Source organism: Microtus pennsylvanicus, chromosome 13 (genome assembly GCF_037038515.1).
Source record: "Microtus pennsylvanicus isolate mMicPen1 chromosome 13, mMicPen1.hap1, whole genome shotgun sequence".
NCBI lineage: Eukaryota > Metazoa > Chordata > Mammalia > Rodentia > Cricetidae > Microtus > Microtus pennsylvanicus.
Genome location: NC_134591.1, coordinates 62,230,146 through 62,253,225, shown reverse-complemented (window position 1 = coordinate 62,253,225; position 23,080 = coordinate 62,230,146). Strand labels below are relative to the sequence as shown.

At 42.3% G+C, this 23,080-nt stretch overlaps 1 protein-coding gene across 37 annotated transcripts in view; it reads right to left on the bottom strand.

The window, feature by feature from the left end:
- Window positions 1-22,758, bottom strand: part of Pum1 (pumilio RNA binding family member 1) — a 115,573-nt gene extending 92,815 nt beyond the window's left edge. For 22 of the 37 annotated variants that reach the window (XM_075945233.1, XM_075945243.1, XM_075945231.1 and 19 more), the window contains exons 1-2: window positions 22,650-22,758; window positions 16,464-16,837 (exon numbers count right to left, since the gene is read on the bottom strand). In XM_075945233.1, coding sequence (XP_075801348.1) covers window positions 16,464-16,826 — 363 coding nt within the window. In that variant the 5' untranslated portion in view covers window positions 16,827-16,837; window positions 22,650-22,758. The remainder of the gene's footprint in view (window positions 1-16,463; window positions 16,838-22,649) is intronic. The other 15 variants (XM_075945244.1, XM_075945261.1, XM_075945264.1 and 12 more) reach the window with 6 other exon arrangements.
- Window positions 22,759-23,080: the final 322 nt, after the last annotated feature.

Genomic DNA, 23,080 nt, shown 5'->3' with positions numbered 1-23,080 from the left:
GTTACGAAGTACCTCCTCCAACAAAGGCACACCTAATCCTTCCAAGCCAGTCACCACCTGGGGGACTAGGCATACAAATATATGAGCTTTGGGGTTATTCTCATTCAAACCACAAATGATAGATCAGTACTGAATACACAGCAAGATGGTTTTGGTGAGGAAGGTGGCTGGAGAGATGGCTCAGAGGTTAAGAACACTGGCTGCTCTTCTGGAGGTCCTTATTCAATTCCCAGCACCCACATGATGGCTCACAACCATCTATAATGAGATCTGGTGACTTCTGGCATGTAGGTATACATGCAAGCAGAACACTGCTTAAATAATTAATAGCTCTTGTTCCAGCACCCACATGGCAACTCACAACTATCTATCTCCAGTTCCAGGGAATCTAATGCCCCCTCTTCTGATCTGTGGGCTCCAGGACACATGTGGTTTACCTACACATAGTTGCAGGCAAAACACTTATATGCATATAATAAAATAATAATAAATTATTAAAAAATAAAGTAATGAATAAAATTATTCTTTTTTTAGTAAATCCTTCAGAAGCACGTGTGATGGCACCACCTATGATCCCAGCACTTGGGGAAGCTGAGACTTTTAAAAGAATTACTTGAACTTTAGGGAGAAATTGAACTTGAGGTCACAATGGGTTACAAGGTGAGTTCAAGGCCAATCTGAGTTCCAAATGGAAAACAGTCACAGCCACACACCTAGGCACCCACTCACACACCCACACCTATACAAATTTAAGAAGCACTCAAACCATTACCTTTCTAGAAACAGATCATTAATAGCCAAAATTAAGAGTGAGCTTTCATGGAGCTAGAGGGTTCTATGGTTAGGGCGCTCGTTCCTCTTTCAGATCACAGTCTGATTCCCAACACCACTGGTCACCTTTAATTCCAGCTTAATGGATGTAATGCCGTCTTCTGGCCTCCAAGCATATCTGTACATATATAGACAAGTGGGTACACAAAACATTCACATGGACGCAATAAACTTTCTAAAAATTTTCATATTTATTTAAAAAATAAGTCGTATACAGACTATTGTATAGTTATTTCTTAGGAAAAAAATCAAAACAAGGGCATACAACTGACAAATTTTTTTTTTTTTTTTGGATTTTCGAGACAGGGTTTCTCTGTGGCTTTGGAGCCTGTCCTGGAACTAGCTCTGTAGACCAGGCTGGTCTCGAACCCACAGAAATCCGCCTGCCTCTGCCTCCCGAGTGCTGGGATTAAAGATGTGCGCCACCACCGCCCGGCCCATTTATTTTTTTTTAAAAAAAAAGGGTTATTTATTACGTATTCAGTGTTCTGCCTGCATGTATCCCTGCAGGCCAGAAGAGGGCACCAAATCTCATTACAGATGGTTGTGAGCCATTTCTGGGAATTGAACTCAGGACCTTGGAAGAGCAGGCAAAAAGCTCTTATCCACTGAGCCATCTCTCCAGCCAAATAAATTTATTTTTTAAAATGTGGTATGGAAAGTCCATGGGCAGTTTCTACAGAGAGCACTATTTGAAGCAGAGACAGATCAATCTTCAGTGCCATCATGATAGACAGATTTTTTAACAGCTAGGGTTTACTATATATCCTTAACACTGTTTCTTAGTTCTCAAACAGATAATTGTGAATGAAGTTCTCTCCCTGCACTTTTTTTTAAACAAGGCAAAAACCAGACAAAAAAAAAAAGGTTAAACCCTGTCTTAGTTCAGATATCTATTGCTGTGATAAGAGACCATGTCCATGGCAACTTTTTTTTTCCATGGCAACTCTTATTAAGGAAATATTTAGTTGGGGCTGGCTTACACTTCAGAGGTTCATTTAGTTCATTGTCATCATGGCACAGCATCTCAGCACACAGCTCAGAGTTCTACGTCCTGATCAGCAGGCAACAGGAGGTGAACTGTGTGACAAACTGGACATAACTTGAGCCTACAAAAGACCTCAAACCCCAATTCCAGTGACACACTTCTTTCAACAAGGCCATACTTACTCTCCAACAAGGTCATACCTCCTAAGAATGTCACTGCCTATGGGCCAAGCACTCAAATACATGAGTCTATGGGGGTCATACCTATTCAAACAAAAAAAAAAAAACCTTGCTCAGTTATACAGGCAGACCAGCTCCAGAACTTGAGTCTTAACTCAGCATCCTATCCCAATTAATTTTATACAACAAAAGCAAAAAGATTAAAATAATCCAGATCCAAGAAAACTACACTAGATGAAAGAAATAGAGAACTGAATGCAGAGTGTGCAACAGAAGCACACTCCAGCCATCCATGAAGAATAGCTACCCAGGCCATTTGTGGACACGTACTCAGGCTCTCTTCTGTTAATTCAAGAAGCAAAAGGAGATGAACTATCAAGATACTGTGGAAAGAATCTGCTTGCCTAGGAAAATGTTATCGCACCCTAAAGGTTTAAAGGATACTTCTGAAAGCATCTTTCTATGGAAGAAAATAAATATAAATACATCCACACAGACATATTTAGTATACAAATCTGTAACAGAATAGAAAAGTTTTTCTGAGATGTAAAAACAAAAGTTACTAGCAAAAACCAATGAAAGGGTGCTAGAGAGACAGCTCAGTGGCTAAGAGCCTTGTTTTCGTCAAGAAGACCACCTATAATTCAGCAAAGGATCCAATGTACTCTCTGGCATCAGAGAGCACCAGCACATATATGCAAACACAAAAAATAAGCCCTTTTTAAAAAGTAAAAACTGTAGCCAAGCATGACGGTGCATGCCTAACAGTATTGAAGGCAAATACAGGTAGGTGTGCAACTTCAAGGCCAGTCTGATCTTTGTAAAGAGTTCAAGACCGGGGCTGGAGAGATGGCTCAGAGGTTAAGAGCACTGACTGTTCTTCCAAAGGTCCTGAGTTCAATTCCCAGCAACCATATGGTGGCTCACAACCATCTGTAATGGGGTCTGGTGCCCTCTTCTGCCTGCAGACATACATGGAAGGAATGCTGTATACATAATAAATAAATAAATAAATAAATAAATAAATAAATAAATAAATAAATAAATAAATAAAGAGTTCAAGACCATCCAGAGTTACATAATGAATGAAATTTATCCCAAAAGCAAAAACAGGAGCTAGAGAGATGGCTCAGAGGTCCTGAGTTCAATACACCAACCCACAGGGTGGCTCACAACAATCTGCAATGAGATCTGGTGCCCTCTTCTGGCATGCAGGCATACATGTAGACAGAATACTGTATACATAATAATTAAATTAAAAACAAAAAACAAAAAAAAATTTTAAAGCAGAAGAAAAAAGAGCTCACTTTTTCATGTTATTTTTTTATGTATCTATAGGCATTCTGCCTGCACATATGTCTGGCCACCATATGCATCCCCAGCTCCCCTGGAAACCAGAAAAGAATATCCTCTAGAACTAGAGTTACAAGCTTGGCAACCAGCACCTTTAAGGCCAAACCACCTCACAAGCCTTGAGTTTAAGGCACAATCACAACATCCAGAGCCACACCTTTTTAACATTCTTCAGTGCAGTCTTTCAATGCATGATTACTGTTCATTCAAACCCAAACCATATCAGTATTCAAGACCCAACACTCAGTTACACCTTACTAGTTTATCAATTCAAAATGACATCTTAATTAATCAAAAAAAAAACACCTCATTCAATGCATCTTCCTCAGGGTACCCTGAAGACATAATCTCTTCATTCAGCACTTACATACTACTTGCCAGGTGCTGGGAAGAAGAAGCTTTAAAAGACATCTTTGAGGAAGCATCCAGTGGTCCTTAACTAATGATGCACCCATAAGAATCACCAGGGAGGGAGGCTTTGAAAACATACATTAATGACAACTCATCACTGGAGATTATGATCTGATGGTCCATCACTTGTTTACAACAGCATGGTAACACCCAAAGGAAACACAGGAAATACTCAACTATAAGATTGTTAATAAATGTTTTAACTAAGCACCACACAGGCACAAGAGCATTCAACTAAGGAAGAAAGAGGGAACTAGCAATGGCTACCACAAATGAAGGCACTTTTAACAGAAGCTTGAAGATGATGTGAACTTGTGTATTTGAGCACTTAGCCCCCAGTTGGTAGCACTGTTTGGGGAAGTCTAGGAAGTGCCTTGCTGGAAGAATGTCATGGGGGGGGGCTGTCTTTGAGGTTTCAAGCCTAAAACTCCCCCACTCTGGTTGGGGCTCAAGATGTGTTCTTTCAGCTTTCTTCTTAGGCTGCCATGCCTGCATGCCATAATGACAATAAATTCTTGCTCCTCTGGAACCATAAGCCCAAAGAAACCCTTACTTCTATTAAGTTGCCTTGGTCATGGTGAGCTGCTACCACAGCAACAGAAAGCAAGTAACATAACAGACTCTAAGGCAACATAGCAGAGAGACCCTCACACATCCATGCTTTTGTTGCACTATTCACAATGCTCAAGACACAGAAAGCCCAGAAGTAAACCACAGATGAATGGATAGGAATATATGGCCCAAGCTGGGTGTGACTCTGAATAGCTGTGATCTCAGCACTTAAAAGAAAGAAGCAGAGATCAGTTTAAGGTCATGCTTGGTTACTTGTCTAGTTTGAGGTTAGCCTAGCCAGTGGGGAGGAGGAGAGAAAGGAATATGTACATATACATAACATCTGAAAGAATAAAATTAACATTTTCACAAAAACAGAAAAACAAAGCACAGAATATAAGTCACCTGCTTTCCCTCACATTTAACATCTGTATTTAACACCCCCATATGCCCCAGTTTGGCTTTGGTTTTTGTTTTGTGTTGTTTCATCTGTTTTTTTTTAATTTTATTTATTTTATTTTATATACATTGGTGTTCCCCCTCCATGCATGTCTATGTGAGGTTGCCAGATTTTAGAGTTACACACAGTTGTTAATTGCCATGTGGGTGCTGGGAATTGAACCTGGGTCCTATGGAAGAGCAGTCAATGCTCTTAACCACTGTACCACCTCTCCAGCCCCTTGTTTGTCTGTTTTTTGAGACAGGGTTTCTCTGTACAGCCTGGCTGTCCTGAAATTCACTCTGTAGCCCAGGTTAGCCTCAGAGATCTATCTGTGTCTGTCGCCCTGGGATTAAGGTGTAAGTCGCCACCAGCACTAAGATAAATTTTTATGTATACATATGTATAGAAGATTATGAAAGAAAGATTAAGGAAGTTCTAGAGACAGGGAAAGGATAATGGAGCAAAGAACAAAGTATAGTGATATATAGTTTGTGAAAATGTAAGAAAACATGTTACTCTCTTTGCTAGCATGAAAAAATTAATAAAAAAATAAAATAGAAGGTGGCTTGGTGAAAAAGGAAGGAGGCTTAAGAAGAAAAAACTAGGCCTGGAGAGATGGCTCAGAGGTTAAGAGCACTCACTGACTGCTCTTCCGTAGGTCCTGAGTTCAATTACCAGCAACCACATGGTGGCTCACAACCATCTGTAATGAGATCTGGTGCCCTCTTCTGGCCTGCAGGCATACATGGAAGCTGAACACTGTACATAATAAATAAATAAACAAATCTTTAAAAAAAAAAGAAAAAACTACAACGGTTGTGTGAACAATCGAGCTTCAGTCCTCTGCAAGAGCAGTACATGTACCTAAAGGCTAAGTTATCTCTCCCGCCCCTCTTTTTATTAAAACAAAAATTGCCGCATTGGAAAAAAAAGTAAAACAATTTTCCAAAGTCTGTCCCAATATTAAAACTCTACTGGAGGGGCTGGAGAGATGGCTCAGAGGTTAAGAGCATTGCCCGCTCTTCCAAAGGTCCTGAGTTCAATTCCCAGCAACCACATGGTGGCTCACAACCATCTGTAATGGGGTCTGGTGCCCTCTTCTGGCCAGCAGACACACAGACAGAATATTGTATACATAATAAATCAATAAATATTAAAAAAAAAACTCTACTGGATTCCAGGATAACCAGACTATACAGAGAAACACTGTCTTGAAAACAAACAAAACACCTGTACTGGAAATGTATTAGCCATTCACTTTCACTCAACATGGCAGACTAAGCTTCCCCCCCACCCCCACCCCGCCAACACCCACAGCCCTGATATTTGAAAGTTGAAAACAGAGCTGGGGAGATGAGGACCTGAGTTTGATTCCAAGAACCCAGGTAAAGCTGGTATAGGATTCTAATCCCAGTGCTCTCGGAGCAAGAGGGGAGGCAGACAGTATCCCAAAGAAGTTCAAGAGCCAGTTAGCCTGGTACTTCAGCACAAACAAGAGACTGTATCTCAAATAGAGAGAAGGTGAGAACATCAGAGATTATCCTCTGGCTTCCATTTACAAACCATGGCATGACAAATCCACTCACACAGGAAAACTACTGTGGATGTTTGTACATTGTGAAGATATGTCACTGTAATTAGTTTAATTAAGAGCTGAATGGCCCAACAGTTAGGCAGAAGAGATTAGGCAGGACTTCCAGGGACAGAGAGGACTCTGGGGGAAAAAAGGCAGAGTCAACAGTCAGAAGCAGAGGAAGCAACATGAACACTATGGAGAGATGAGGCAAAGGCCATGCGACAGAATGTAATGGGTGGATTTAAGTTATAAGAGCTAATGGGACGGGGCTGGAGAGATGGCTCAGTGGTTAAGAGCATTGCCTGCTCTTCCAAAGGTCCTGAGTTCAACTCCCAGCAACCACATGGTGGCTCACAACCATCTGTAATGAGGTCTGGTGCCCTCTTCTGGCCTGAAGGCATACATGTAGACAGACTATTGTATACATAATAAATAAATAAATATTTTTTTTAAAAAAAGAGCTAATGGGACAAGCCTAAGTTAAGGATTAATTTTTATAATTGATAAGTTTCTGGTTGGAGGGACAGAGGATTCATTTCAAGGAACATAAACACAAAAAGATAAAATTGGGGGAGAAGTAGAGCTGGTAGGTTTGTTAATTGGTTGATGTTTTTGAGACAGGGTTTCCTTGTGTAACAGCCTGTCCTGGAACTAACTAGCTATGTAGACCAGGCTGGCCTAGAATTTAGAAATCCACCTGACTCTGCCTCCCACCTGCTGGGATTAAAGGACCACACCACCTGCCCAGCTATAAACCCATTTTCTAGGAAATGAACCAATAGCTCAGTACAGAGTGACAGACATTCCCGTTTGAAACCATTTTGTACTTCCCTTCATGAAACCAAGTTTCTTCAGAGGAAAAACATAAGCAGATTCATTGTTTTGCATTTTCCAAGACTTTTGACTCTGGATAATAGTTATCTCCCTAATCTACAACTGGGAAAACACAGATTTGAATTAATAAACTCTTTAATGAGTTAAAAAAAATTGTATCAGCAAGCTTGGTATTTTTTAAACATAATAGAAGCTGAATAGATGGCTCAGCAGGTAAGAGCACCACAGGAGCCAGGTTCAGCTCACAGAACCGACCTGGCAGCTCACAAACACCTGTTAACTCCAGTTCCAGAAAACCCAACATCCTCTCGGAGCCTCTGTGGACACCAGACATAGATATACAAAGGCAAGCACTCACACTCATAAACTAAACATATCTTTAAAAAGAAATAGTTGCAGTTAGGACGTAAAATAAATCTTAAAATTTAATAAAAGAAAAAATAAAAATTAAACTGAAAAAAAAGAAAAAGAAACAGTAATATAGACAGCACTAGTGACTCCCCTGCAAACATGAGTTACTCAGAAAGCAGCACCACTGTGGGACTCCATCTTCAGACCCTGGATGAGCGCTTCAAACACTGGCCTAAGCTACAGGAGGGAAGGTAGTCACAAACCAGAGACTATCCAACTGAAAAAAGTTCTGAACAGGCCATCCACAGACTAGATTAGACAGAGATGGGGAGTGTTAGGGTACTACATCTACAGCTAATGAGAATAATGACTGTGGTGATGGCAAGGCAACCATATCAACAGCCAACAAGCACTGAATTAACACTTTAATTGAGCAAAAACTGTATCAAAGAGGTAGTCTTTTAGGCTCCTTGTTTTTACACATTAAAATCACTTTCTTGAAAACTTATTAATTCTAAAAGTTCTTCAAGGCTGGAAATGTAGCCAGGCAGCAAGCAGTACACTTGCCTAACATAAGCTAAATCCTAGGCTCCATTCTCATTATCTCCACAAAGTAAATAAACTTATATAACCTATTGCAATCTGTACACCATTTGCACAATTCCCAGCAGAGAACAAAGTACCAGGACTCACTGAGTTTATATCACAACTCTATGTGTCCAGAAGAAGCTAAATGGAAACACAGCAAAAAGGAGGTTTTCGTTGTTTTTTGTTTTGGTTTGGTTTTGGTTTTCCGAGACAGGGTTTCCTATGTGTAGCCCTGACTGTCCTAGAATTCACTCTGTAGACCAGGTTGGTCTCAAACTCACAGAGATCTGCCCATTTCTGCCTCCAGGCTAGTTTTCTTTGGGCAGTGGTAGACCACGCCTCCAGAGGCAGAGGTCGGCTCTGTGAGTTCTAGACCAGCTTGGTCTACAGAGTTAGTTCTTGGACAGCCAAGGGTACAGAGAAAAACCCTGTCTCAAAAAAAGAAAAAGAAAACCATTCATTCCATTCTCTTTTCTTCACCAAACTGTAATTGTGGTATACATTACTTCCATGCATTTTTGGTTTATTTGTTTTTAATTTTGAGACAGGATCTCCTATATAGCGCAAACTGTCCCTGAACTCAAAATAAATTCTGGATTATGTCATTTTATTCTCCACTGTGACATCGCATGACTATCTATTATAATTTCCTCTAATACCTTACCAAAAGCTTTTTGAAACAAGGTGTTGCCCAAAAAGCATACATATCAAGTTACAGCATTAGGACAATATTTGACGGGACATGAGTGCACACACCAGGACCACTGGACCCATATAATTCTTCAGAGTATATACTCAAAAGGACTGATCATCCTTGTAACCAAATACCTAATGTTAAATCTTGGAAGTTTAGAATACAAAGGGTGAGAGTGTAGCGATAAGAGGATACAAAATATGAAAGATGGATTATTCATTCAAATGCTACTGGTCCAAATGCTGAAGAACCTAAGCAATCTACACCAAAAGTCAACTCTAATTACAAGGTGTCAGAGTTACTTTACTTTGCAGCACTGGAAAGGAAACAAGCATCTTCGTACATCATCAGATGCCCACACCAAACAAAGAAAAGAGCAGTAGAGGGCCACTGAAGCCATTCCATCCAGAGTTCTGCCTGCCCATTTATGATCATTCCTTATCATGCCAATTTACAAGGACCAACATTCTAGAACCAAGGACCACAGGAAAAAAAACCCACAAAATATGCTCCATGGCACTATGGCCAGGACAGAGCTACTTAGGTCTGTGTGGATAACCCAATATAAAGGCCATAGTTCAACCATGGATCTTACAATGTTTCCCCTATTTCATCACCTACTTTATCTCCCAGCATTTTACAGAGAAAATAGATTTCACAATAAGAGTACAACAATCACATGTCAAAGATTTAACCTTTAGTTTTACAAGATGAAATTTTCAATGCTAGTCAGAAAAAATAATCCTGAATCTTCAAAATGACTATTAAAATATAACTTATTTATATGAAAAAGATAGCTCTTTTCTAGCATTCTCAAATTTGTCATCTTAATGGCTTGTTTGGGATACTATAATGTGTGCAGTATAGTTGCTACTGATGTCTAAAAGTAGTGTCTGTCTGTCTGTCTGTCCTTAATGACTTACTTTACAACCCACTACCAAGTTCACTTTTCCTCATTCTCCTCCAGAGACTTCCAGTGAGTCCAAAAACGAGAGTTTTGAAGATTCAAAATAAATCAAATATAGAAATTTTACTTATTAAAACCAAGTTATGAAGAAAATTATAACCTTTTATGGTTTATATGGGGGGGCATGGGTTAACACAAAGATTCATTATGAAGCCCAGGCTACCCTCCAACTCAGTATTCTGCCTTAACCTACTGAAGGCTGGGATTAGAGACTAGATCCACCATGCCCACTTTATTTATAGGGGGAATACTATAGGATCTCTGAAGTTTGAAACCAGCATGGCCTACAAAACTAGTTCCAGATCAGTGAGAACTACAACAGATTCTAGTACCAAAACCACAGGAAAAACTGCATGAAGTATGCTCCATGGCACTATGGCCAGGACAGAGCTACTTAAGTTTATGTGAATAACCCATGGACCATAAAATGTTTCCTCTATTTCAAGTGTGTGTGTATGTTTCCTCTATTTCAAGTGTGTGTGTGTGTGTGTGTGTGTGTGTGTGTATTCCTGTCCTTAAAGAATTCAGTATTATAAAGTGGAAAAGCCAAGTGTTATACTAGTGTTGTATATATAATATGCGCTTGTAATACCAGCTACTTGAGAAGGCAAAAAAATCTTGAGCTTGTGGCTAGCCTGGGCAAAATAGCAAGACTTTCATCTCAGAAATAAAATCACTTAAAATAAATATAGACTGGAAAGATGGCTCATCAGTTAAAAACACCTGCTACTCTTAAAAAAGGACCCCAGTTTGGTTCCCAGCACCCACATGGCCACTAATAATCTTGTGTTAACTCTAGTACCAGGAGATCTGATGCCCTCTTCTGGCCTCTGTGGGTACTTCATGCGTGTGATTCACTTACATGGAGGCTAAACACAAACTTTATTTTTTTTTTTTTTTTTGGTTTTTCGAGACAGGGTTTCTCTGTGGCTTTGGAGCCTGTCCTGGAACTAGCTCTGCAGACCAGGCTGGTCTCGAACTCACGGAGATCCGCCTGCCTCTGCCTCCCGAGTGCTGGGATTAAAGGCGTGCGCCACCATGGCCCGGCCCAAAACACAAACTTTTAAAAAAAGGTTAAAATGTAAAGTTTTCACAAAAGGGAGGAACATGAATCTAAAGTCCCTTGGTATACTAAATTCCACCACAGCCACTCTGATGAAAAGCAAATTACCAATTTGATTTTATTTTGTCCCATAACTGGGCTTTAGTGCACACCTTTAATCACAACACTCAGGAAACAGGCAGATGTTTGTAAATTCAAAGTCAGCCTGATTTACACAGCCTGTTCAGGCCAGCTAGGGCTGCAGAGTGAGAATAGACTGTCTTCAAAACAAATGAATGATAATAAAATGAAAAGCAAATTGATCAGTTATGCCAAAAAAAAAAAAGTCATTTTCAAACACACCTTTAATCCCAGCACTCCAGGAGGCAGAGGCGGTGGACCTCTGTGAGTTCAAGGCCAGCCAGAGATAAGCAGAGAAACCCCCAGGGAAAAAACCTGGAAGATCAGAGAACTGGCAGGGGCCCTCACTTCCTGTCTCCACTTCCTGAATTGCCACTGCCCCCACTTCTGTGGTTAAGTAGTGGCTAGCTGATCCCCAGGTAAGCTTTATTTGGCAGAACAAAACAAAATTATCACACAAAACAGCCTGGTCTACAGAGTGAATTCCAGGACAGCCAGAGCTGTTACACAGAGAAACCTTGTCTTGAAAACCAAAGAAAGAAAAGTAAACAGCCCCCCAAAAAATGAATAACCAGTAGTACAGTAGCAGGCACTGAAGTAGCAGGCACTGGTCACTTCATATTGTGACCCTATCTCTACAGAGATAAATAACTTCCCAAAAATTACTACTTAGACATAACCATCCCTCATAAAGAGAACATACACCAAACACAAAACAAGTCTTCAGTCACATTTGGATGAGACAATAGTCAACATCGTTTGTATTTATCTACTGTCAAGCTTATGGTCTCTACCGTCCCAGTAAAGCAATCCATTGGCCTAAGAATGTGCTACTTTGTTCCAACAGTTCTCTGAGGTCTAGAATATCTTCCTGGGAAGGCAGAAGTCTACCAAGAGCTTACAGCTGCACCCACACTTACACTGCTGGACATGGTGGTGGTACATTCCTGTAATACTAGCATTAGAAACTGCCTCATGGCTAAGCTTCAGTCTCTTGTCCCTAGAAATAAGCTACCTCACAGAACTGGAAGGATCAAATCCAGGAACTACAGAACTCAGTGCCTACAACCTGTCTGGCTCTCAAAAACGCTTACTTCAACCTACCTGAGATAACACATCCTCTCACCCTCACCTGTAACAGTGGCTGAAAAGAGCAGGGTCCCTACCTAGTCATGTCTCTTTGTTCTAGTGTTCCTCCTGCTCAGTGCTGGGATAACAGGAGTTGGCCACCTCAGCTGCCTTTAAAAACAAAAACAAAAACAAGGTCTCAGTCTAGTCCAAGTTGGCTTAGATGGCACACCCCTGCACAGCCCTCCCCTGTACTCTGCAACACCTTTCACAAGGTGTCATTTTGTCATAAATGACTTTAGCCTGTCATTTCTGGGACAGCTAAGCTGGAAGACCCACTTGTCTACCTGAGGGCAAAATTAAACAGCTGTTTTTACCTGAGTTAAAAAATTAAAAGAACACATCCAGGGGAAAAGGCACAAGAACCTCTGCCCTACATTAGTTTGTTCCAAAGTGAGGCAAATACCAAAACCAAGCCAGACATGGCTGTCATCCCAGCACTCAGGAAAGAGGCAAGAGGATCCCGATCAAGTGCCAGGTCAGAGTAAGATGCTATCAACTACACCAATGGAGGGGGACACGACATTACAACACAATAATTACTGTGTAAGTATGTGGATTCCCCGTAACTACGTATCAGCCCCAGAGTTCTCTACCACTGTGCATTACTGGGGTACCCTCCCCACTCCAGTGTGATGGTGACTGTTAGTTAACTCCCCACTCCAGTGTGATGCTGACTGTTAGTTAACTCCCCACTCCAGTGTGATGCTGACTGTTAGTTAACTCCCCACTCCAGTGTGATGCTGACTGTTAGTTAACTCCCCACTACAGTGTGATGCTGACTGTTAGTTAACTCCCCACTACAGTGTGATGCTGACTGTTAGTTAACTCCCCACTACAGTGTGATGGTGACTGTTAGTTAACTCCCCACTACAGTGTGATGCTGACTGTTAACTCCCCACTCCAGTGTGATGCTGACTGTTAGTTAACTCCCCACTACAGTGTGATGCTGACTGTTAGTTAACTCCCCACTACAGTGTGATGCTGACTGTTAGTTAACTCCAAGCCAAGCGCTGGTTTAGGACCCTGTGTAGTAAACAGGTTTGCCACTGATTTCTAACTGCTAAACAAACTGCCTGGTAAATCAGATGTGATACTCATTATAGGGCTCACTTCAGACAAGCAGAGTAAGCCTTAAAGAAAACATTTGGTGACTTGCACAACCAGAGCTTAGATTTCAGAGTTCTGCTATCAACTGATCCAGAGTTTAATCTGCTTGCTTTGCAAAAATATCCTAAGTTTGAATCTTTTATGCACCACCCTGGGACAAGGAAAGTCAATATAAGAAGCTTCAGGTCTGTAACACAGAGGTTTGCTTTTTTGTTTTTGAGGGGAAATTCAAGACAGAGTCTCTCTGTGTAGTTCCAGCTGTCCTAGAAATGTGTAGACCAAGCTGCCTTTTGAGCTCAAAGATCTGTCTGCCTCTTTCTCCTAAGTGCTGGTATTTAAAGTTGTGCACTGCCATCACCAGGATTATAGCACAGATTTTTTTTTTTTTTTTTTTTTTGGTTTTTCGAGACAGGGTTTCTCTATGGCTTTGGAGCCTGTCCTGGAACTAGCTCTGTAGACCAGGCTGGTCTCGAACTCACAGAGATCCGCCTGCCTCTGCCCTCCCGAGTGCTGGGATTAAAGGCGTGTGCCACCATTGCCCGGCTATAGCACAGATTTTAAAAGCAAAGATTATGTATGATTTCTAAACGTTTGACCAAGTCAAGAGATAAGGGGCTTTTTCTGCTTTGCCTTTCCAAAGGTGCCACCCAAACATGTAGTCTTAGCTTGACACCTCTCCACACTAAACTCAACATGTAGAGTACCTACTTGTCCTGTTACTTCATGAACCCCAGCATTTGTAATTCACAATGCCATGCATCTCAGCTCCCTATCTTTTTCTGTAAGGTTTCTGACACTGCTGGGGTTCAAACCCAGGCCTCAAGCATGCTAAGCAAGCTTCTGCCACTGAGTTACACCTCAGTCTCTCATGCTTATACTTCATGTACCTGTTCAAGCTGTTATCCAGAACAGGTTGCTGGAACTCCAGCACTCAGAAGGCTGAGGCACAGTAATTGACAACCCTAGGCTAGCCTGCACTACAGAGACAATACCAAAAAAGGGGGAAAAAAGGGAGGAGCTGGGTGTGATTTATTCTCAGCACTCCAGAGGCAGGGATGAGGCAGGTGGATCTGAGTTTAAGGCCAACGTGGTCTACAAAGTGAGTCCCAGGACAGTCAGAACTACACAGAGCACCCTGTCGAGAGAGAGAGAGAGAGAGAGAGAGAGAGAGAGAGAGAGAGAGAGAAGAGAAGAGAAGAGAAGAGAAGAGAAGAGAAGAGAAGAGAAGAGAAGAGAAGAGAAGAGAAGAGAAGAGAAGAGAAGAGAAGAGAAAGAAAAAATTAGAGGGCGGGTGCTGGAGAGATGGATCAATGGTTAAGAGTACAAGTCCAAGCTCAGTCCCCAGCACCCCCACTGTGCTGACAACCAACCATCTGTAACTCCAGTCCCTTGTAACACCCTCTTCTAACCTCAACAGACATCAGGCTCACACATCATACACATACATACATGAGGCAAAACACTAGCAGCGCGGTGGTGGCACACGCCTTTAACCCCAGCACTCAGGAAACAGAGGATCTCTGTGAATTCAAGGCTATCCTGGTCTACAGAACTAGTTCCAGGTCAGCTAGGGATATACAGCAGAAACTCTGTCTCAAAAAGCAAAAATAAAATAGAAGAAAAATCCTCAAAATGTTGTCCAATGGAACTTGGTCCTTACCCATTTCTCATTAGAACACTACCAAGGTTACATAAAAGCCATGCCAAACAATGCTGCCTAGAGAATCACATCTTGGCCTGGCATTCAAGTCCTTTTCCTCTACCATGTCAGCTTTCTACAACCTTACTGAAAGACCAAAAGGCTAGATAATCATGGAACCAATAGATTTCTTCCCATGTTTTATTTTTGGTGTTTTTGAAACAGGGTGTTGGCATATCCCAAATACTGTGATTAAAGGCGCGTGACATCAAACTCAGACCCAAAGTTTCCTACATGCTAAAGTCTACAGAATAGAATACTAAGTTAGGGGAAAAAAATTGTTTTTTTGGAAACAGAGCTTCTCTGTGTAGCCTAACTATCCTAGAACTCTCTCTCTCTGTACTGGCCTCAAAGAGATGCGTACATTTAATTACTACCTTCAAGTCTCTAAAAAAAATTCTGAGGATGTAGTTTTTCAGAAATAGAGATATTGGCTATAAAGCTCAAAGGACTAGGGTTCTATCTTCAGTACTGCCAAGGAAAAAAGGGATGGCACTGCATTAACAGTAAACAAATGAAGTAATTTGCAGTAAGTACAAAATAAAACTGAAAAATTACTCAGGAGGGCTGGAGAGATGGCTTAGAGATTAAGAGGACTGGCTGTTCTTCCAGAGGTCCTGAGTTCAATTCCCAGCAACCACGTGGTGACTCACAACCATCTGTAATGAGATCTAGTGCCCTATTCTGGCCTGCAGACATATATGCAGGCAGAACATTGTACACACAATAAAATAAATAAATCTTTAAAAAATAAAAATGACTCAGGAGCGGAAGATATTTCCTTTGCCTTATCATTAGCATCCTCACCTACATATACCTACACCAGTAAAACAAAGATCTACGATCAACCTGCTCAATACATTTCTACTGAATAAGAAAGTCAAACCACCAGTTTGTGGTGCACACCTCTGATCCCAGCATTCAGGAGAGAGGTAGGCTGTCTCTGGGTTTAAAACCAGCCTGGTCTACAGAGCAAACTCCAGGATAGTCAGGGCTACCCAGAGAAACCTTGGAAGAGGGACCTAAGACACAACCAACCCTTACACTGAGCACTCATCAGTTCCACTTCAAACAAACCTCAAATGAGCAGATGATTTCTTAATTTCCCCTACTTTCAACCATAACATCTTTTTATTTCAATATTCCTTTAATTTTCCATTTGCAACAACCATCAAGTTTAATTCTTCCTGGGAATTTAAACATTCTCACATTGTTTCCAAATAATAGCATCTTAAAGATAAATCACCCAAGCCAACAGAAAGGCTGATTTAAATCCAAACAATTCTTAAAAGCATATCAATGGTGAAAAACAGATATTTTGTTAACAATATTCCTAGAAATGCATTGTGAACATTAAAACAGTCTTAAGATTTCTTTAGTGGATTTACTATATAACACCAGAATGGTAAATAACCCAGTGGCAATTACAATGAGCAACCATTCTTTACAAGAAGTGACTCTTGATTACAACAAACTAAATAAGCAATCAAAGAGTTTAAGAAAGTCATTAAAAGCAGACAGCCTAAGCGGATAGTGATTAGAAGAGTCTTAAAGCTGAAATAGGGAACTTTTTTTACCTGGTGTTCTGCATGAATGTTATCCCCTGTAGGCCATCGATGTTTGCTAGTATTATAGCCGCCTCCACCACTTCCTCCTCCCCCAAGCTGCTCACCATGCTGCCTCTGAAAGAAGTAGTCCACCATAGCGTCGTCCTGGGAACGGCCTGCAACTCCTATGGATCCTGGGACAGGGCTGGAGTGTGTCCCAGCTGCAAGAGCCTGATTTGCAGCTGGCTGTGGCTGCGTTTGCGACCCTGTTCCAGATGTCAAAACAACAGGCATGTTGGGATTAGCTGGTTCTTGAGGGTGATGTTTCAGGTGGGGGCTGAAAGAGTCCTGCCAAAGCACTGCTTTTCTCTTCAAGACACATGCAACGCTCATTCCACCAACACCTAAGAACAAACAGTTAACAGATGTTTAATGCTTTTATTTTTAAAAACAATTCCATATACTCCAGTACAAAAGGCTAAACAATTCTTTCTCTTCTGCAAGACAATCATGTATAACCAGTCTCTACCAAGAAGAAAAGTGTCTTGTAAGTTTCCTGAACTGAACCTCCTGGGCCTATGTGTGCAGAAATAAAGGTAACGAGCAGCAAGTACTTCAACTGGTGCTGCGATGAGGGCCCACTACTGTAACCAAGCTTCACTAATAAAAAGTAATGATAGAGCCGGGCGGTGGTGGCGCACGCCTTTAATCCTAGCACTCGGGAGGCAGAGGCAGGTGGATCTCTGTGAGTTCGAGACCAGCCTGGTCTACAAGAGCTAGTTCCAGGACAGGCTCCAAAACCACAGAGAAACCCTGTCTCGAAAAAAACAACAAAAAAAAAAAAAAGTAATGATAGAGACCTAGATTTGAGCCCTAGGATCACAAAAATAAATAATATGTAATCAATGGCTTCCCTACTCAACTTAGTTTCTCCTTAAGCCAAATGTACTTCAGTCTCTAAATAAACAGATTTCCTTTTTTTTTTTTGTAAGGTGAGGCTTCATGTAACCTAGGCTGGCTTTGATAGTTATAGGTAGCCAAAGCTGGCCATTCTACTTGCACCTCCTGGTGCTGGGATCACAGGCATGCAACAACAGGACTGTGACCAGGAACTTTTGAAAGCATCATTAATCTTACAGTCAGGAGGCATAGCTCAACGGTGCAATACAGTGCTTGCCTAGCCTCAAATGCCCCTAGATTCAATACCCTGGACACCCCTCCACGCTCCAATTTCACTTTAAAAAAACTTATAAACATGTCAATTAAAAAAAAAAAGCCGGGGGCTGGAGAGATGGCTCAGTGGTTAAGAGCATTGCCTGCTCTTCCATATTCCATAGGTCCTGAGTTCAATTCCCAGCAACCACATGGTGGCTCACAACCATCTGTAATAAGGTCTGGTGCCCTCTTCTGGCCTGCAGACATACACACAGACAGAATATTGTATACATAATAAATAAATAAGTAAATGAATGAATATTAAAAGAAAAAAAGCCTAGGGTTGGGGCTAGAGACATGGCTCAGCAGTTAAAGAGTACTGGCTGCTCTTCCTGGATGCAGGTTCAAGTCCCAGCACCCACATGGGGGCTCACACCTGTCTGTAACTCCTGTTCCAAGGCTTCTGACACCCTCACACAGGGAAAACACCATAAAACAAAAAATAAAAATAAATTTTAAAAAAGCCTATGGCTTAGATCCTGTAACTTCAAAGGACCCTTTAAAATATCTAACATGTTTGTGTGACAAAAGTATATATCCTAACCAAGATCATCAGTGGTTTCATAACAAGGGGGAAATAAGACTTTTACTAGTAACCTACAAATACAAAGCAATCACGTTCATTAGTGATCAACTTAGAAACAGGACTAAACTCACTGTAAAAACCAGAGGTCTGTCTCACCACAGGAATAGGGTAGCAAATACATGGCAGACATTATCTCATCACAGAAACACTGAAAGGGAAGCATTAGCAGCCCTGTTTTTACATTAAAAAATTACAGAAGTTAGGAGGAGCCCAAGGCTATCATCATCCATCTAGAAAGCAGAGATCTCAAACTGAAACCAATCCCAGTTCGTTCTAGAATCCTAATAGTAGTATAACTTCTATCTTTTTTGGTTTTTTGAGACAGTCTCACCACGAGGAAACCAGGCTGGCCTTGAACTCACTGACATCTGCCTATCTGATTTCTGGCACTAAAGAAGTGGGCCACCCCTCCTGGCAGTTAGTTATCTGTAGGGTGTTAAACTCCTCTGGAAATCCAACAAAGAAATCAAATGTTAGGGGCTGGAGAAATGGCTCAGAGGTTAAGAGCATTGCCTGCTCTTCCAAAGGTCCTGCGTTCAATTCCCAGCAACCACATGGTGGCTCACAACCATCTGTAATGGGGTCTGGTGCCCTCTTCTGGCCTGCAGGCATACACACAGAATATTGTATACATAATAAATAAATAAATATTTAAAAAAAGAAATCAAATGTTACTAGGAAGCATTGCTACTTAAGTTCCTCAAAAACCAAATAATTAAATTTGTACACACAAAATAAAGGGGTTACCAATTAATATACACTTATCTGCTATCACTAGAGTAACTTCCAAGGATATCAGCACTGCTCAAAACAAGTAAAAAACCTGGTTTCTCTTCTTTTAGTAATTTATTCAGCTTTATTTTATGTGCATTGATATGAAGATATCATATCAGATCCCCTAGAACTGGAGGTTAGACAGGTGTAAGCTGGCATGTGGGTGCTGGAAATTAAACCCAGAGCCTCTAGAAGAACAGTCAGTGCTCTTAACCACTGAGCCATATCTCCAGCCCCGTTGTCTGTTTTGAAGTATTTTTTATTCTTTTGGGTATGTTTTACCTGCATGTATGTGCACCATGTACATGCAATGTCTGAGGTCAGAAGAGGGCATCATGTCCCTAAAAACTGGAGTCAGTGATGACTGTAAGCCACCATGTGGGTGCTGGGAACAAAACACCACATGTCCTCTGCAAAAGCATCCCCAAGTGCTTTTTGTTTTGTTTTTGTTTTTTAAGACAGGTTCTCTGTGTAACAGCCCTGACTGTCCTGGAACTTATTTTGTTGACCAGGCTGGTCTTGAACTCACAGAGACCCATGTGTCTCTGCCTCCTGAGTACTAGGATTAAAGGCGTATACCATATATGCAAAGCACCACGTACTCTTAACTACTGAACATCATCTCTCCAGTCTCCAACCATGTTCTCTCATTAGATAAGTAACCTCCTGGAAACTTCTTACAATTAATTCATGTTTGGAAGCTATAAGTAAGAGATCACAAAGCAATCTGCAATCTGTTCAAAACCTAATTTGTAATCCCAGCACTCTGAGAAACTAAGGCAGGAGAAGCACTAATACTCCAAAGGCAGCTTACATTTAAACTGTGAGAGTTTAAGGCCAATCTGGAACACCACTACGTATTCTCTTAACAAATGACAAGGGGGCTGGAGAAATGGTTCAGTGGTTAAAAGCACTAACTGCTTTCCCAGAGGATCCAGGTTCAGTTCCCAGCACCCACATGGCAGCTCACAATTGTCTAACACGCTCACCTAGATATCCGTGCAGGTAAAACACCAATGCACATAAAATAAAAATAACTAACTAAAAAAAGACAAAAAAAAAACCTCTACTTTGGAAAAGCCTGGTATAAATCAACAATTCCAATACAGTCTCCGAACTCCTTCCCCCCAATTAAACCCCATCCAACAGAACCTTTACTAGAACAGTTTTAGCCTTCTAGACTCACATGAATAAAATGCTGTCTAGGCTTCAGTACAAAACTAGAAAATCATAGGTGTTTCATCATCAGCCTTTGCCAAGTGAATGCCAGCCTAATGCCTCCTCACTTGACTCTCTAAAGACCTCATTACCCTCAGACTGCATATTACATTTTCTTCTGCAAGAGAATCTCTATCAGATACTAGGCCAAGAGATGCAAAGCCCAAGTTTTGCCACTAAACTAAAAAAAATCTCTCTCTGCCAGTTTCCAAAGTAAGTAAGTTTGTCTTTCCTCCATTGAGCTTTCTAACTTAAAAAAAAAAAAGTTATGAAGGTTTTAACAAATTTCAAATCACTATGCCGACAATTCCATAAATTTAGTTACCTACCAGTCAAAGCAACAGAGCCCAATCTCCAAGGGAATTCTACCTAAAATGAATTTCCATAGTAAGAAAAAGCTGGTCCCTGAAAACAATCTCATTCTAAAAAATAACTGGGGAAGGGTCACTTACAAAAATATTCAAGCACAACAATTGGCTTTTGTGAGGCTCTCTGGAGGCCGAGACTTCCTGCTTTACCTAAGGAGGCAAGGCAGTTTCTCAGACAAGAGAAACCCTGGCAAGCGGGACAACTGAAAAGTGAGCAACATCAAAACACTAACATGTGTGTGGGAGAATTTTGTAACATCTTAGAACTGACAAAACAAAAATTAATAATCAGTTACTAAGTACCAGAAGCCGTGAAACTGATGTTACCTTTCAGGGAACTCTGAAAGCTCACTAAAAGTTATGTATAGTATTTGAAATAAATTGTCTTACAAATGACTATTTAAAAAACAGACGTTTTAACAATACAATGAAGTACCAAGTCTTTCAAACTGTGTAAAGATCAAGCCGCAGTTTGTTTTTACTTTTTAAATATCACTATTATTGAGTTTTCTCTAAACAAAGCAGCAGGGTTTAATCTACCTCTTTTTACTAAGACGATCCGGTTTAAAAGGTGTTTATTTTACCACACCGAACCAACCTTTTGTGGACATAAATTTATCTTAAAGCAGTTCATCACAGCCCCAAACTAAACAAATCCCAATTGAAAAAAAAGCTGTGGCCTTGGACAAGATGAATTCAACCGTGGAGAGGCAAAATACTAACTCCGAGTTCAGAACCCAGTAGTTCTTCCCAAGCGCTCAGGTAAAGAATCCTCTGCGCGAGAATGTTTTACAAAGTTACAATCAGGGATGGGTCAAAATGGTTACTTTGTTTACTAACACCCCAAGGTAGCGGCTTATTTTAGCGGGAGGACTACATTGGTAACTTTTCCGCCAAAACTAAAAGCTAAAGCTACAATCCTAGCTTCAGAAGTAACAGATTTTAAAAACAGAACGCCCAAAAGGCCTCATAAATCATCTTCATAATAAGAGTCATTAATGGGCCGAGCAAAATGACCAAGTGTAACGAAGCATTATCGTAATTTGCACAATGAAAACGAACAATTCTTCAAAGTTATGGTGAGGATAAAGCCTTCTCTTGGTGATGTGTGGGAGTTCTTCCATGGGGGGGGGGGTTCTTGGGGGAGGGGTAAACTACTCGGGAGAAGTTACTACAGGAGCGTTCCTCACTTGACGTGGGAGTGGTACTGTCGAGAAAACAAATGACCCGTGTTTACCAACCACGTTCGTGAGGACCGAAACTGTAGCGCTGAGCAGCTACCATGGTTTTCCTACTGCCTAAGGCTTTCCAAAAGCCCCTTGAAGAGAAAAGCACACTAACAACCGGGAGGCTCAAAGAGGAAGAGCACCACCACCCCAAAAAAGAAAAAAGAAAAAGAAAGACACACGCTCTCACGGAAACAAAAGGCCACAAGAAACCCCAGGAGCCCAAAAGGCGATCCGAAACTTCCTGATGGCCACCTCTCCGCATCTAAGGCTTGCAAAAATCGCCCACTCCCCACCACCGTGGAGTCTCGCCCGTGGACCGGGGCCCGCCGCCGCTTTCGAAAGCGATGTATTGTTCCTCCCTCGGCGCTGCCACGGAAGCTCCAGAAGTCCAAGGGACCCGCGGGAGCACCGTATTTCCACTCCGCGGCCACAAGGGAGGGCTCCGGGCTTCGCCAACCCATCCCGAAATAAATAAATAAATAAATAGACAGATAAAAGAAATACAAAGAGCCGAGCCGAACGGCCAACGCCAATCTCCAGGGACTCCCAGCAGGGCCGCACGGAGGCACGGAGCCGCCGGCGGTAGCTCCGGGCCGGGCCCCGGCCGCGGCCCGCTCCCCACCCCCTCCTCGCGGATAACAATAGGGCCTCGCTGCCGCCTCCCAAACACGTACGAGCGGAGCGAGCGCCGAGCCTCCGCCAGGCCCGGAGGCGTCTCTAAACCCTCCTCGCCCCGCCAACCGCGGCCAAACGCCAATACGAGCGGCGCATCGGCTCGCTGGAAGTCCGGAGCGCGGTTTGGGGTCACCCGGGTGCGGATACTCACGGGCGGAGCGGTAGGATGAAGATGGATTCCGGCCCCCCGATCTTCGCTCGCCGGCGCTCTCGCTCCCCCTTACCTTTCACTCCGACAACATGGCGGCCCACTGGGGACTGGGCTGGCGCGGTGCATCATGGGAGCGGCGCCGGCCCCGGCTCCGGCGGTAGCAGCGGCGTGTGCGGAGCGGGCGGGCGGGCGGCTCTGGAACAGGTTGCCCCGTTGCCATGCCAACCGCAGGGCCTGCGTGAACTCGGGGAAACTCGCAGGCCACACAACCGCTGTGCCTGCCCGCAGGGACGAGAGCGCGCCGCCGCCTAGGGAACAGGGAGGAAGGCGCTCGGGCGCGGACGGAGCACCCGGCCCGCCGTCGAGGGGGAGGGGATGCCGACGAGGGGCCGTCTGCGCATGGGCTTTTCCGCAGTCCGGCCCGAGGCTGG